The sequence below is a fragment of the Alosa pseudoharengus genome, unplaced genomic scaffold (assembly GCF_046254945.1).
Source record: "Alosa pseudoharengus isolate Yale_2024_CS ecotype anadromous, Long Island Sound unplaced genomic scaffold, YU_APseudo_1.1 YU_APseudo_1.1_scf_19, whole genome shotgun sequence".
NCBI classification, from domain to species: Eukaryota; Metazoa; Chordata; class Actinopteri; order Clupeiformes; family Clupeidae; genus Alosa; species Alosa pseudoharengus.
The window spans coordinates 4,431,196-4,448,470 of NW_027468657.1; the positions used below are offsets into that span (position 1 = coordinate 4,431,196).

Consider the following 17,275-nt stretch of genomic DNA (forward strand, 5'->3'; position numbering starts at 1 on the left):
CACACTGCCGTCAGCAGACTTCAGTGAAGTCCTCATTGATCAAACTTAATCACTTCATCAGTTCTTAATTAGACGCTTCAGAAAACCCACACTCCACCAGCTCCTTCTTCAGGAAGAGATGGGAGATACACACACACACACACACACTTGTGTAAAAGGGTAGTGGGGTGACGATCACTGTTGGAGTATTTAAATGCATGATGTGGATCTTCTGTGTACAGCAGTTTAGTACTTTAGAATTATATTGTGACTGTGTGGTGTCCGATTACTGTTTAGAGTGTGTGTGTGTGTGTGTCTGAGTGTGTCAAAGTAGAGGGAGTAATGATAGAAGTTTGTCAACCTGAGAAGCAGAATAGGTGTTCCACTGATGACACACACACACACACTCCTCCTAAGATCTTCTCTTCTGGGACAATTTCTGCTAATTAATGTTTTGGTCATAACAAATCTCTCCATGGTTCCTTAGAACTCTAAACACACACACACACACACACACACACACACACACATATATATATATACACACACACACACACACACACACACACATACACACACACACACAAACTCACTCCAAAAGTAGGGGATTATTCACACTTGTTTAATAAAGAAACTCAGGCAGCTGGTAAATCAGTGTTAAATCAAAGAGGAACACTCCATAGTCTTATAAATATATAAAAATAAAGGAAGATTCTTCTTCTAAAAAATGCAGCATGATTCCCGGCGGTAAAAAAAGGAAGGACTCAAGAGTTCACCAGCCCTAAATTGGGTGGGCTTGGTTTCAAAATAAAAGTCTTGTATGAAAACACCAAGGCTGCTGGTTAAACTCCAAATCATTACTACTCAGTGATCACTGTGTGTGTGTGTATGTGTGTGTGTGTGTGTGTGTGTGTGTGTGTGTGTGTGTGTATGTGTATGTGTGTGTGTGTGTATGTGTATGTGTGTGTGTGTGTGTGTGTGTGTGTGTGTGTGTGTGTGTGTGTGTATGTGTAGTGTGTGTGTGTATGTGTAGTGTGTGTGTATGTGTGTGTATGTGTGTGTGTGTGTGTGTGTGTGTATGTGTAGTGTGTGTGTATGTGTAGTGTGTGTGTATGTGTGTGTATGTGTGTGTATGTGTAGTGTGTGTGTGTGTGTGTGTAGTGTGTGTGTGTGTGTGTGTGTGTGTGTGTATGTGTAGTGTGTGTGTATGTGTAGTGTGTGTGTATGTGTGTAGTGTGTGTGTATGTGTAGTGTGTGTGTATGTGTGTGTATGTGTGTGTGTATGTGTGTGTATGTGTGTATGTGTAGTGTGTGTGTATGTGTAGTGTGTGTGTATGTGTGTGTATGTGTGTGTATGTGTGTATGTGTGTGTGTGTGTGTGTGTGTGTATGTGTGTGTATGTGTGTGTGTGAGTGTGTGTGTGTGTGTGTGTGTGTATGTGTGTGTGTGTGTGTGTGTGTGTGTGTGTGTGTGTGTGTGTATGGTGCTCAGGTGGTCTGGTCCTGCTGCAGCAGCAGGTGCAGGCGTTGCCTGGCGACGGCGGCGTTGAGGCAGCACAGGAAGTGAGGTAGGTCCCCTCTGAGCAGCTCCTCCATGGGGGCGATCTGCAGCAGCTGCTCCGCCCCCCCCTCCTGGTCCAGCTGCTGCATCTGGTCCAGCGCGTCCTGCAGCGCGGGCATCAGGCGGGGGGGCATGGCGGGCATCATGCCCACACACACCAGCGCGGCGGGGGGCCCGGGGCTGGGGCAGCGGAAGGCCAGCGAGCCGAAGCACAGGTGCAGCGCCAGCACCAGGCCGGCCGTCACGCGGGTCAGCGCCGAGCGCAGCGGGACCACCAGGGTGCCGCCCGCCGGGAGCCGTGGCAACGCCGCCAGCACACACCGCAGCAGGGCGCTCTGATAGGCCGGCTCGCCGTCGTGCAGGAGGGGCCGGACGCCAGGCCACGGGGCTGGACACGGGTCAGGGCAGAACTCCACGCCCCCTAGCGACGAGGACACGCCCCCTAGCGACGAGGACACGCCCCACCAGGACTGCTCGCCGAGCACCAGACAGGAAGTGACATCGCTGCGGCCGCACAGCTCTGCCAGCAGGGCGTGGGGGGAGGTGGTCGCGCAGCCGAAGCACACGGGCATCTGCGGCCGCAGCGACCCCTCGGCGACCCCGTGACCTCCGACCTGCTGACCGCTGCTCTCCGCCAGCGCCTGGTTGAGCAATCCCAGCAGCCCCGGCTCACAGAAGGGCGAGCTGCGCACCTCGGCCAGGGTGCCGCCCACCACCAGGTACCAGGTGAGGGGGTCGTGTCCGTGCGGCCCGCTCAGCGTCACACACGCGGCCAGGCCCTCGGGGTGTGTGTGTGTGTGTGCGTGGTGGCGCTCGGCCCACTGGCGGAAGGGTGTGTGTGTGAGGCGCTGGCGCCAGGTGTGTGTGCGCTGCTGCTGCCGCTGGTTGAAGGAGCCGCGCTGCTGACTGTGCTGCCCCCCCCACAGGCCTGACCACACACTGCCCAGTGCCCACACGCCGCTCACACACACACCCCGCGTCAGCCAGCTCTTACGCGACAGGGGACGCACCTGGGGGAGGGAGGGAGACACACACAGGTCAGTACACACACACACACACACACACACAGACACACAGACAGGTCAGTACACACACACACACACACACACACACACACACACACACACACACACACACACACAGGTCAGTACACACACACACACACAGGTCAGTACACACACACACACACACACACACACACACACACACACACACACACACACAATCAAAATGACAAAGGATGAGCAACTCAAACTTTGTAATTATTTCTGTTGTCTGTATCTGTGATAATGTTTATGTTTTGCTGGTGTGTGTGTGTGAGTGTGAGTGTGTGTTAGGGGTGTCACTTTTGTGAAAAAATCCTGTTTGATTTTTGAGACATAAGTGTTCATTGAATCGATTGTAAAATCGATTTACCATGTCTAAAGACGTTTCCATTTTCAACGCCAAATATAGTAGCCTAGAAATCTAGACGCACCCCTAGCGGCAGCAAATTACATTGGCTTGAATTACATCCGTTGGCTTGTGAGCTCCAGAAATCGAAACTTAATCAGGGCATTGAAATCGTGTATAGAGTCGTTTGTTGGGCTTAACATAATGATTGATGGCAGAGTTGCAACGGTTTGGCTTGAATTCCCTGCTACTTGAAAACAAATATCCTATTGCGTCCTATTGCGTGCAGAGGGAATTTGAAAGACAACTGATTATCCCGCCCCTCGGACTGAGCACTGCGAACGGTGAGTGCCCAGACCCTACATTTTAATGTGGGTCTGGCTCGCCAGACTACAAATATGGGCCAATCCACGGACAACTAACAGGCATTACGAGGAACGTAAAGAGGGCGCTTGAAGACGCACAAGCCAGCAATATTTCTGATGATTTGGCGTGAAGTTTCGTGCACAATGACAAACAGGAGTGCATACCGCTTTGTCCTTCTCCATATTCTGATCTACCCAAAACCCGAAGTGATTCCATATCGAACTCCTCAAGTTATTAGGGCTTATCACTCGTCTCTAATGTCGCACAGGTTGATCGCATTGTCCTCCATTTTTTGGCAAAACACCAGCAGCACAGCAGCCGATTGAAACAGCTGTTTCCGGTGCGTAAAATTGGTGGGAATTTTCTTTTTAGCTTTCGCAATGCCTACTGCACTTTCGGAATTCTTTATTTTCATTTTCTGCTTGTTTGTGGGTTTTGTTACATCTATCTTTTTTATTTGTTTAATTTGTTTAAAAAGAAGTGTGCATATTTGGTTAAAATCGATTCCCTATTTTAGTTTTCAAACTTGTTGGTTGGTCCAATGGATTGTGCAATCGATTTTCAAACGTAAAGTGACAGCCCTAGTGTGTGTGTGTGTGTGTGTATGTGTGTGAGAGTGTGTGTGTGTGTGTGTGTGTGCGTTACCTGGAAGCGTTGTGTGTAGTAAAGGGCAGTACACTCCCTGACGCGCTCCAACCTCTGCGTGACCTCTGAAGCCGTGCGCGTGTGTGTGTGTCCGAACAGCTCCAGGTTCTCTCTGATGGTGGCCACCTGCAGGTCGTGGAAGAACACGCACACCTCCTCGTGTTGCCGTAGGAACGAGTCGGGAATGCAGCGTGCGGGGAAGAGCCCCACGGCGCCCCCTCTGGTCATGTCGGGCCCGTAGAGCCGCAGCAGCTTGGCCAGAAGGGGGCGCAGTGTGTCCGGCGGCTGGAAGCCCACACACACCAGGTAGAGCTCCGAGTTGCCGGGCTTGCTGGTGGCAGGCTTGAAGACGCTGAGCTGCTGGAAGCAGCAGGCCAGCAGGTAGATCAGGCAGACGCTGGAATGTTCCAGAAGCGTGAACATCTTGAGGACGAGCGAGCCGTGGGGCGCTAGGACCATGAGGGCGCACACGGCCTCGCACAGCTGCAGGGGTGCCACCGCCGCCTCCTGCTCGCCCGGGTCCTCCTGGCAGTCGAAGCTGCCGTCCGCCGTCACCAGGTGTGTGCCCGCGCGGTCGCCGTGGCGACGCACCAGCGCCTGCAGCTCCAGCAGGTGCTCCCGCCGCGTGATGTCGCCCGTGTCGTCCGAGCCGAAGAACCACCAGGGCAGCGTGCGCGCCAGCAGCCGGTCGTCGGCGATGGTGTGCGAGCGGCCGTTGGCCTCGTGGTAGGGGTTGAGCGTGTTGGCCACCCAGGTCCAGTCGCAGGGCAGGCCGCTGGTGCGGAGGAAGTGGTTGAGCGCGGAGATGAACGCGCCTGGGGCCTCGCACAGGTGCACCGAGTGCAGCTCGCCCTGCTGCAGAGCCTCCGCCGGGAGCAGCTCGAACGTGCCCAACACCTCATAGAACTTGGCCCACGCCTGGAGAGGGGGGGGGGAGGACAGGTCAGGTGAGGGCAGCATGGGAGGACAAAGGTGTGCAGTGATGCACTGCAAACTAACCAAGTGCTATTACTCTTATACAATCACATCTAACCAAGTGCTATTAATCTTATACAATCACATCTAACCAAGTGCTACATCTAACCAAGTGCTATTACTCTTATACAATCACATCTAACCAAGTGCTACATCTAACCAAGTGCTATTAATCTTATACAATCACATCTAACCAAGTGTTATTAATCTTATACAATCACATCTAACCAAGTGTTATTAATCTTATACAATCACATCTAACCAAGTGCTACATCTAACCAAGTGTTATTAATCTTATACAATCACATCTAACAAGTGTTATTAATCTTATACAATCACATCTAACCAAGTGCTACATCTAACCAAGTGCTATTAATCTTATACAATCACATCTAACCAAGTGTTATTAATCTTATACAATCACATCTAACCAAGTGCTACATCTAACCAAGTGCTATTAATCTTATACAATCACATCTAACCAAGTGTTATTAATCTTATACAATCACATCTATCCAAGTGCTATTAATCTTATACAATCACATCTAACCAAGTGTTATTAATCTTATACAATCACATCTATCCAAGTGCTATTAATCTTATACAATCACATCTAACCAAGTGCTATTAATCTTATACAATCACATCTAACCAAGTGCTATTAATCTTATACAATCACATCTAACCAAGTGCTACATCTAACCAAGTGCTATTAATCTTATACAATCACATCTAACCAAGTGTTATTAATCTTATACAATCACATCTATCCAAGTGCTATTAATCTTATACAATCACATCTAGCCAAGTGTTATTAATCTTATACAATCACATCTATCCAAGTGCTATTAATCTTATACAATCACATCTAACCAAGTGCTACATCTAACCAAGTGCTATTAATCGTATACAATCACATCTAACCAAGTGTTATTAATCTTATACAATCACATCTAACCAAGTGTTATTAATCTTATACAATCACATCTAACCAAGTGCTACATCTAACCAAGTGCTATTAATCTTATACAATCACATCTAACCAAGTGTTATTAATCTTATACAATCACATCTATCCAAGTGCTATTAATCTTATACAATCACATCTAACCAAGTGCTATTAATCTTATACAATCACATCTAACCAAGTGCTATTAATCTTATACAATCACATCTAACCAAGTGCTACATCTAACCAAGTGCTATTAATCTTATACAATCACATCTAACAAAGTGTTATTAATCTTATACAAGTGCTATTAATCTTATACAATCACATCTAACCAAGTGGTATTGATCTTATACAATCACATCTATCTATTATACTAAGATCAAAAGATCTGTGTTATTGATCTTATACTAAGATCAAAAGATCTGTTTTTTAGTATGAAGAGACTCAACTAGCGCTCTCTCAGAAGATTATTTTTACTTGAAAGACTTTGAAGTCAAAATATGTCAATCTCTACTTAAATTAAGTCAAATGATTGATGATTACGAGAAAGCTCTAAGTAAGTCTCTTTGTACTGAAAACAATACCAACTAGATTTTTTCATCTTGATATAAGATTAATAACACGCAGTGTGGTGAGTGTGACTGTGTGTGTGTGTGTCTCTGCGTTGGCGGTGGTGCCAGGTGTGCGGTGTCGGTGGTGAGTGTGTGTGTTTGTGTGCGTGTCTGTATTACCTGCGTGCACAGCTCTGCGTTGGCGGTTGTGAGTTTGAGAGTGTGAGTGAGTGTGAGTGAGTGTGTGTGTGTGTGTGTGTGTGTGTGTGTGTGTGTGTCTGCGTTACCTGCGTGCACAGCTCTGCGTTGGCGGTTGTGAGTTTGAGAGTGTGAGTGAGTGTGTGTGTGTGTGTGTGTGTGTCTGTGTTACCTGCGTGCACAGCTCTGCGTTGGCGGTGGTGTGTGTGTGTGCAGTGAGGGTGGTGAGTGTGTGTGTGTGCAGTGACGGTGGTGAGTGTGTGGTAGTGTGTGTCTGCATTACCTGCGTGCACAGCTCTGCATTGGCGGTTGTGAGTGTGAGAGTGTGAGTGAGAGAGTGTGTGTGTGTGTGTGTGTGTGTGTGCGCGTTACCTGCGTGCACAGCTCTGCGTTGGCGGTGGTGCTCAGGTGTGCGGTGATGGTGGTGAGTGAGTGTGTGTGTGTGTGTGTGTGTGTGTGTGTGTGTGTGTGTCTGCGTTACCTGCGTGCACAGCTCTGCGTTGGCGGTGGTGCGCAGGTGTGCGGTGATGGTGGTGAGTGAGTGTGTGTGTGTGTGTGTGTGTGTGTGTGTGTGTGTGTGTGTGTGTGTGTGTTAGGGATGTTAATCGGTAGCCGTTTAACCGGTGGCTGACCGAATCAACGTTGACCGGTTAAAATTTTCTGCCGCCAGTTAAAAAAAACAACAAAAAAAAAACACTATTTTTAAAGCCCCCGAATGCCAGCCAGCGTCTGTTATTACACTGCGCACACACGTGTTATTGGTGTTGTATTGTATGGGGCGATATAATCACTCAGTTTTTCTTTAGCTTAATGTAGGCCCTTGGCCTATTTCACACGGTGTTTATATGTTCATGTTTGCCGTTTTAAACAGGTTTCAAGTTCAAGTTCACCGTTGAGTCTCTTGAAAATAAAAATACATTTAAAAATGTAGAAATGGTTCTGATCGTTATTACACCATTCTCACCCATTCTCACAATCATTTTGCGGTGAGAAGTTAAGTGTTGCGTGTAGCCTATTGCAATCCTGACTGCAATATTGTGACAAACTTCACTGCTTGTTAGTGGCTGCGTGTTGACTATGGCATGATGATAATTGTAACGGCAAACGAAGACACGAAAGACTAACTTAGCATATGCCTACTTGTTGTGTTTTATTATTCATCTGTACTTAAATGGCATGACGACAGGAACTTATTGCAAAGGATTTTGTGCAGCACGCTACAGAGGCTGTTGGCAATCGGTAAGTTTTTTTACGAAGACGTTGGTTAATATACTTTCTTGTAACACCACCAAATGTAGCGTTCTCTGTTTGTGACTTTGTAACGTGAGCTTTTTATAGCCCGAGCGAGGTGCCGCGTTGCATGGAAGTTCGACGTTGTGTGTAATGTGTGCCGGTGCGCAGGGAAAGCAATTATTTTTCTCCCCAAAACAAAACCCTTATTCCTCCACAAGAAGTGGACAATGATTGGGGAAAATGTATAATACAAAGGGCACTAACTAACATTGTGTGACGGGAGCCTAACCATTGTAAAATGGGGGGATAACTTGTTTCACGGGCAGAGAAAGACGCGCGACAGGACACGAGTATCATAAATGGCAGTTATAGAATTTTCGGTGACCGACTTTAACCGGTTAATGAGGCTCAGTGGCCGGTTAAGTTTTTTTTTTTAAATTTTGCCATCCCCAGTGTGTGTATGTGTGTGTCTGCGTTACCTGCGTGCACAGCTCTGCGTTGGCAGTGGTGTGTGTGTGTGTGTGTGTGTGTGTGTGTGTGTGTGTATTACCTGCATGCACAGCTCTGCGTTGGTGTGTGTGTGTGTGTCTCTGCGTTGGTGTGTATGTGTGTGTGTGTGTGTGTGTGTGTCTCTGTGTTACCTGCGTGAACAGCTCTGCGTTGGTGTGTGTGTGTGTGTGTGTCTCTGTGTTACCTGCGTGAACAGCTCTGCGTTGGTGTGTGTGTGTGTGTGTTACCTGCGTGCACAGCTCTGCGTTGGCGGTGGTGCGCAGGTGTGCGGTGACGGTGCCGGCTCTGTTGGTGGAGCAGGTGTGCTGGTGCCAGGTCTCCAGGTCCTGGTCGCTGAGCTGGTTCTTGACGGCGTTGAGCGAGCGCTTGAGCTCCTGCAGCCGTGGGTGGAGCTGGGGGGGTTCCGTCAGCACAGACCCCGCCTCCGGCAGCCTCCAAGCCCCGCCCTCCGGCCGCCGGTAACCTCTGACCTTACTGAACAGGGCCTGCACCTCACACACGATGTCGTCGTCGAAAGGCGGGGGCTCGGACGCCCCTCTCCCAGCCGCCGGACGTTTCCGGCCAGCCCCGCGTCCGCCGCGTCCGCCACTCATCCTCGCTCCTGCGTCAACACACACACACACACACACACACCCCAACAGTGTGAGACATCTCAGTCAACAGCACACATCAGAAAACTTGTGCCAACGTGCCAAAGAACCGAATTTGGAATTCAGAAGGCCAGTGAATGCGGTTGAGAATGAACACCACTGCTTACGTTGCATAATGTAGATTGCAGCTCTCTCGCATTACCATTCTATTTGCAGTCACATCTGCTGACGGCTAACTTTATGCGTGTTAGTGCTGCATTCGTGAGTTTGGTGTCTTTTTTTTGGCCGTTGCTACACATGCATGGCGAAGCTATTACTTATTCATACTGTAGCCTACGCGGCCTGCAATGCATCACCCGGCGAAAGGACACCCGGTGCGGCGGCTCCATCAAATTAGATCTACAAGCGATCTCCAATCGGGAGGACAATGCTCTTTCAACATAATTACATTTTTCACAGGCGCCGGTTCGCCAACCGCACACGCCTTGAGGGCGCATTCCTCAGCTGGTTGTTATCAAACCTTCTGACCCTATTACATCGTGTTCATCTAAGACGTCCTCCCAAGTTACAGCAGACCTCTTGGGGAAAGATGCAATGCAATGCTTCAGACCATATTTAACTGACAGCAAAACAAAGTTTGCCATATACATTACCGTAACGTTTCGGTTAACTTTATTTGCAGCAAAATAATCAGACAGCATTTCTGTCACCATATTGACATCGCTTCCGGTCATCATCGTTCTAGGTTGTATGCGTGAGAATCACCTTAGCCATGCTAACAACACTGGCCAGCTCATTTAGTTTTTTTTTTTAACGAGTAACGTTACTTTGCGGATATATTGTTATTCAAGTCAGTACGTGAAGTAACATTGTCAGAAAAACATTCGTTACTGACGTGTATTTCTGTTAGACTGTTTACAGTCGACTGCCTTACGTCACCAGTCAGCCTGAAAAGCTAGCTAGCACACACAGACAGAAGATTCGTTTGTTCGGCGAGGTGAGCAACGGGAGTACGAGGTCTGAAATTGGGCCTGTTAGCCTACGGACCATCGACAGATTGGAAAGGCAAAATACTGGCATTTTCATGATACGTTTTGAATTCAGCCAGGTAGTCTTGTATTTGTCTAACTGCTGATATCTGTACAAACAGTATTATGTGGCTTTGTAAGTATTATTTCGTACCTTCTATAGCGAGGTAGCTATCTCCACTGTTCGGTCGTGACCATGTTGCCAATACTATTTACAATTTCACGTCACTACGAGAAGCTGTAGGTGGCCCATGTATAAAGTAGAGGTGGCCCCAGCGTTGCCGCTTGGCTTCTTTTTGAGAACGATTTTTTTTTTTTATTAGAGCTTTACCGAGTAGGCTAATTTTACATTAATTTAATTACTATGAAAGATTTCTTCAAATAGCCCTCTACCAATAAAACAAAAATCAATATGCAAGAGTAATGGTCATATGAATTTTCTTACACTGTAGGTTAATTAGTGATTCTTCAATAATGTTCTGTCTTCATTGCTTCTGCCACAGTTTTTGTTTCTTACTGACTCTGTCTTTTCCCGAGTTGTTGTACTTATCCCCTTGATGACTGCAAACATCCGATTAAAGCTGATTATGGAGAAAGGAGATGAAAGAGGCAATAGGATGCCAACTCAATTACAGAGAGAGACAGCAGGGATGGAGCCAAACGATAGGGAAGGGGGACACTGATGAAATGTGCCCCCCCCCCTCTCTGTCTCTCTGATGTGAAGCAGAGTGATGCAGGCAGCCTGTGTGTGTCCAAGTGTGTGTGAGTGAGAGAGAGGAAGTGTGTGTGTGTATGTGTCTGCGTGGATGTAGATGTGTATGCTGGTGTTTGTGTGTGTGTGTGAGAGAGAGACAGCAGACGGAGTGTATGTTCATGCATGCGTGTGTGTGTGTGTGTGTGTATGTGTGTGTATGTAGATGTGTATGCTGGTGTTTGTGTGTGTGTGAGAGAGAGGCAGAGTGTATGTTCATGCATGCAATGTGTGTGTGTGTGAGAGTGAGAGAGAGGCAGAGTGTATGTTCATGCATGCGAAGTGTGTGTGTGTGTGTGAGAGAGAGAGACAGACAGAGTGTATGTTCATGCATGCATTTGTGTGTGAGAGAGAGACAGAGTGTATGTTCATGCATGCGTGTGTGTGTGTGTGTGAGAGAGAGAGTGTATGTTCATGTGTGTGCGTGTGTGTGTGTGTGTGTGTCCTGGGGCTGGCGAGGTGCTACAGTGAGTGTCTTCAAGGCAGCGCTGCCTGGAATGCGCTATGGTTAGGCATGGGTTAAGTTTAGGGTTAGGTTTAGGATAAGATGCCTTTAAGTGGATGGTGGCAGCGCTGCCTGGAAGACGACGTTGGGGGCATAAAACACCATGGAGCCTACAGTGATATGAGTGGAGAGGAAGGATGTGGAGTTAGTATGTGGGACATTTGGAGTCTCCAGAGGCCACAGCAGCTCCTGTGTTCCTCTTGCGCACCGCAACCCCACAGCACAGCCCACTCTGGCCCTCATGCGGCCCTGATGCGGCCCTCACCTCGCGTTGTGTTCTTCTTGCGCACCGCAACCCCACAGCTTAGCCCACTCTGGCCCTCATGCAGCCCTCGTGCGGCCCTGATGCGGCCCTCACCTCACGTTGTGTTCTTCTTGCGCACCGCAACCCCACAGCACAGCCCACTCTGGCCCTCATGCGGCCCTCACCTCACCTCGTGTGAGGCAAATGTAATGCAGTGGAAAAGTAGACAGATCAGCAGACAAGGGTTCTGCCTGCAGCCTCACTGTCTCAAACACACACACACACACACACACACACACACACACACACACACACACACACACACACACACATGCACGGTCACTCACACACATGCACACAGACAGACAACTGCACACGCACACACAACTGCACACTGAGACAAAACGCCTGCAGCCTCACTGTCTTAAACACACACACATACACACACACACACACACACAGACCATCTGCAGTCTCACTACCCCTAACCACCCCAACCCCCCCCCCCCCCCCAACAAACACACACACACATGAACACACAACCGCACTTGCACACACAGACATGCACAAATACATGCCAAAACAGTGTAACACTTATGGTGCTATGATGGAGTCTGATATGCCGTTTGAGTGCCAGTGACACACAGATACTCACACACACACACACATATAATGGACCAGGAGCACATATCACCCCCCAAACACACACACACACACACACACACACACACACACACACACACACACACACACACACACACACACACATACACAGAGAAACTGATTAACATGGTGCAAGCTTTGTATTCATTTTCTTCATTATGTTACCAGCACCAGTTGTCATGTGGTGTGTGTATGTGATGTGTTTGTTGTCGTGTGTATGTGATGTGTTTGTTGTCGTGTGGTGTGTGTGTGTATGTGATGTGTTGTCGTGTGGTGTGTGTGTGTATGTGATGTGTTTGTTGTCGTGTGGTGTGTGTGTGTATGTGATGTGTTGTCGTGTGGTGTGTGTGTATATGTGATGTGTTGTCGTGTGGTGTGTGTGTGTGTGTATGTGATGTGTTGTCATGTGGTGTGTGTGTGTATGTGATGTGTTTGTTGTCGTGTGGTGTGTGTGTGTGTATGTGATGTGTTGTCGTGTGGTGTGTGTGTGTGTATGTGATGTGTTTGTTGTCGTGTGGTGTGTGTGTGTATGTGATGTGTTTGTTGTCGTGTGGTGTGTGTGTATATGTGATGTGTTTGTTGTCGTGTGGTGTGTGTGTGTGTATGTGATGTGTTTGTTGTCATGTGGTGTGTGTGTGTATGTGATGTGTTTGTTGTTGTGTGGTGTGTGTGTGTGTATGTGATGTGTTTGTTGTCGTGTGGTGTGTGTGTGTATGTGATGTGTTTGTTGTTGTGTGGTGTGTGTGTGTGTATGTGATGTGTTTGTTGTCATGTGGTGTGTGTGTGTATGTGCACACACCCCTGTCACGCCTTCATTATGTTCCCCGCAAGTCTTAAATGATGCCTGCAGTTTGCATTTATTTACATACATCATTTCATGAAAGACATCACTCAGCGAGTACACCACCAACAGATGCACACACACACACACACACACACATACACACACACACACACACACACACACACACACACACACAAAGACATTACATGCAATATTTGCCCTCTCCCTCTATCTGTCTGTCATACACACACTCAACCCAACGGGCAGCACAACTCCTGATCAGCAGTGTAATTTAAGACAATTGGAGATGAAGATTAGAGCAGCCAAAGTAGAGTAGATGCTACTAGAGCTGTGTAGAATTAGAGTAGAGAAGAGCAGAAAAAAAGCAGACTACTAGAGCTGTGTAGAATTAGAGTAGAGAAGAGCAGAAAAAAAGCAGACTACTAGAGCTGTATAGAATTAGAGTAGAGAAGAGCAGACTACTAGAGCTGTGTAGTATCAGAGTAGAGAAGAGCAGACTACTAGAGCTGTGTAGAATTAGAGTAGAGAAGAGCAGACTACTAGAGCTGTATAGTATCAGAGTAGAGAAGAGCAGACTACTAGAGCTGTATAGTATCAGAGTAGAGAAGAGCAGACTACTAGAGCTGTGTAGAATCAGAGTAGAGTTGAGTCAAGCAGAGTAAAGCTGAGTACTAGTGGAGTATAGATAGAGTACATTAGGGCTGAGTACTAGTAGAGTAGAGTATAGATAGAGTACATTAGGGCTGAGTACTAGTGGAGTATAGATAGAGTACATTAGGGCTGAGTACTAGTAGAGTAGAGTATAGATAGAGTACATTAGGGCTGAGTACTAGTGGAGTATAGATAGAGTACATTAGGGCTGAGTACTAGTGGAGTAGAGTATAGATAGAGTACATTAGGGCTGAGTACTAGTGGAGTATAGATAGAGTACATTAGGGCTGAGTACTAGTGGGGTAGAGTATAGGTAGAGTACATTAGGGCTGAGTACTAGTGGAGTATAGATAGAGTACATTAGGGCTGAGTACTAGTGGAGTAGAGTATACATAGAGTACATTAGGGCTGAGTACTAGTGGAGTAGAGTATAGATAGAGTACATTAGGGCTGAGTACATTAGGGTATAGGTAGAGTACATTAGGGCTGAGTACTAGTGGAGTAGAGTATAGATAGAGTACATTAGGGCTGAGTACATTAGGGTATAGGTAGAGTACATTAGGGCTGAGTACATTAGGGTATAGATAGAGTACATTAGGGCTGAGTACTAGTGGAGTAGAGTATAGATAGAGTACATTAGGGCTGAGTACTAGTGGAGTAGAGTATAGGTAGAGTACATTAGGGCTGAGTACTAGTAGAGTATAGATAGAGTACATTAGGGCTGAGTACTAGTGGAGTAGAGTATAGGTAGAGTACATTAGGGCTGAGTACTAGTGGAGTAGAGTATAGATAGAGTACATTAGGGCTGAGTACATTAGGGTATAGATAGAGTACATTAGGGCTGAGTACTAGTGGAGTAGAGTATGGGTAGAGTACATTAGGGCTGAGTACTAGTGGAGTATAGATAGAGTACATTAGGGCTGAGTACTAGTGGAGTAGAGTATAGGTAGAGTACATTAGGGCTGAGTACTAGTGGAGTATAGGTAGAGTACATTAGGGCTGAGTACTAGTGGAGTAGAGTATAGGTAGAGTACATTAAGGCTGAGTACTAGTCTGAGTATAGATAGAGTACATTAGGGCTGAGTACTAGTAGAGTATAGGTAGAGTACATTAGGGCTGAGTACTAGTGGAGTAGAGTATAGATAGAGTACATTAGGGCTGAGTACTAGTCTGAGTATAGATAGAGTACATTAGGGCTGAGTACTAGTAGAGTATAGGTAGAGTACATTAGGGCTGAGTACTAGTGGAGTAGAGTATAGATAGAGTACATTAGGGCTGAGTACTAGTGGAGTAGAGTATAGATAGAGTACATTAGGGCTGAGTACATTAGGGTATAGGTAGAGTACATTAGGGCTGAGTACTAGTGGAGTAGAGTATAGATAGAGTACATTAGGGCTGAGTACATTAGGGTATAGGTAGAGTACATTAGGGCTGAGTACATTAGGGTATAGATAGAGTACATTAGGGCTGAGTACTAGTGGAGTAGAGTATAGATAGAGTACATTAGGGCTGAGTACTAGTGGAGTAGAGTATAGGTAGAGTACATTAGGGCTGAGTACTAGTGGAGTATAGATAGAGTACATTAGGGCTGAGTACTAGTGGAGTAGAGTATAGGTAGAGTACATTAGGGCTGAGTACTAGTGGAGTAGAGTATAGATAGAGTACATTAGGGCTGAGTACATTAGGGTATAGATAGAGTACATTAGGGCTGAGTACTAGTGGAGTAGAGTATGGGTAGAGTACATTAGGGCTGAGTACTAGTGGAGTATAGATAGAGTACATTAGGGCTGAGTACTAGTGGAGTAGAGTATAGGTAGAGTACATTAGGGCTGAGTACTAGTGGAGTATAGGTAGAGTACATTAGGGCTGAGTACTAGTGGAGTAGAGTATAGGTAGAGTACATTAGGGCTGAGTACTAGTCTGAGTATAGATAGAGTACATTAGGGCTGAGTACTAGTAGAGTATAGGTAGAGTACATTAGGGCTGAGTACTAGTGGAGTAGAGTATAGATAGAGTACATTAGGGCTGAGTACTAGTCAGAGTATAGATAGAGTACATTAGGGCTGAGTACTAGTAGAGTATAGGTAGAGTACATTAGGGCTGAGTACTAGTGGGGTAGAGTATAGATAGAGTACATTAGGGCTGAGTACTAGTGGAGTAGAGTATAGGTAGAGTACATTAGGGCTGAGTACTAGTGGAGTAGAGTATAGATAGAGTACATTAGGGCTGAGTACTAGTAGAGTATAGATAGAGTACATTAGGGCTGAGTACTAGTGGAGTAGAGTATAGGTAGAGTACATTAGGGCTGAGTACTAGTGGAGTAGAGTATAGGTAGAGTACATTAGGGCTGAGTACTAGTAGAGTATAGGTAGAGTACATTAGGGCTGAGTACTAGTGGAGTAGAGTATAGATAGAGTACATTAGGGCTGAGTACTAGTAGAGTATAGGTAGAGTACATTAGGGCTGAGTACTAGTGGAGTAGAGTATAGATAGAGTACATAAGGGCTGAGTACTAGTAGAGTATAGATAGAGTACATTAGGGCTGAGTACTAGTGGAGTAGAGTATAGATAGAGTACATTAGGGCTGAGTACTAGTGGAGTAGAGTATGGGTAGAGTACATTAGGGCTGAGTACTATACTGTAGAATAGAGTTGTAGATGTAGAGTAGAGTTGTAGATGTAGAGTAGAGTAGAGTTGTAGATGTAGAGTAGAGTTGTAGATGTAGAGTAGAGTTGTAGATCTAGAGTAGAGTGGAGTTGTAGAGTAGAGTAGAGTTGTAGATGTAGAGTAGAGTAGAGTTGTAGAGTAGAGTTGTAGACAGGCTCGGACTGGTAATCTGTACAACCGGGCAAATGCCCGGTGGGCTGGTCCACATGTGGGCCGGTGACCTGCGGGATTTAAAAAAAAAAAAATTGTTTTAAGTTATTTAGCCTATTTGCGGCCCGTCATGTATTTATAGCCTATAAATGCAGTTGCATCCATTTGGCTTGGGGGGTGACAGGTCAATCATTTTGGCCTCTTCATGACAGGTTCAGTGTGTGTTATGATCGCGCCCCCCTGCCCCACCCCTCAAGTGGATTTGTCCAAGCAGTCGCTAGTTCGAGTGCATGGTAGCCTAGGCTGTATAAGTGCCCTCCGCTGGCTGGTGTTCACATTATTGCAGTTTAACCGTAAACAGCAAACAGAGGTCTAGTTTTATTCCATAAATATATTGTTTTTATAGAAGTTAGTTGCACGCGCTACCAAGAGCTCATTTACAGTAGCCTACTGCACCACGTAGGCTACTGTAGTGCGGTTCTGTCAACATAAAAAAAAAAAAACTACGGGTAGCCTACAATTTTCGCACAACTTGGTGGAAAAGTAGCACAGGTTAAAGAAAACCCATTCATTTTTGGAGCTGATCCAACTCAAAAGGAACTTCAAAGTATTGTAACGTCGGCGCACAAGACATTGTTAGCGTTCTCCCACGCAGGGCATGATGGGATACGGGAGTGAACAATTGGGGGTTTATGTCTGTATTTCTCCTTAGTTTTGAGTGTAATGTTAGCGTCTTTATTGTAACATGTTTCCCTTTTAGTTCTCCCTCGTGTGTGATCCGTTTTGTGTGGGGGGCTGCGTCCTTCCCTGTATGTGTAGTGTGTGTGTGTACTTGACCTACCCCGTGTGTATTGTGTTCT

The 17,275-nt window shown here is 46.6% G+C and overlaps 1 protein-coding gene across 1 annotated transcript; it reads right to left on the reverse strand.

Annotated features, from left to right (window-relative positions):
• Positions 1-1,394: 1,394 nt before the first annotated feature.
• On the reverse strand, positions 1,395-10,218 carry cmtr2 (cap methyltransferase 2). Its single transcript, XM_076291519.1, has 4 exons — positions 10,134-10,218; positions 8,589-8,962; positions 3,943-4,860; positions 1,395-2,549 (listed from the first exon to the last, which is right to left on the reverse strand). Exons 2-4 carry the CDS (start codon positions 8,952-8,954, stop codon positions 1,467-1,469), a joined length of 2,367 nt encoding a protein of 788 aa, XP_076147634.1. The 5' UTR covers positions 8,955-8,962; positions 10,134-10,218; the 3' UTR covers positions 1,395-1,466.
• Between the last annotated feature and the right edge of the window lie 7,057 nt (positions 10,219-17,275).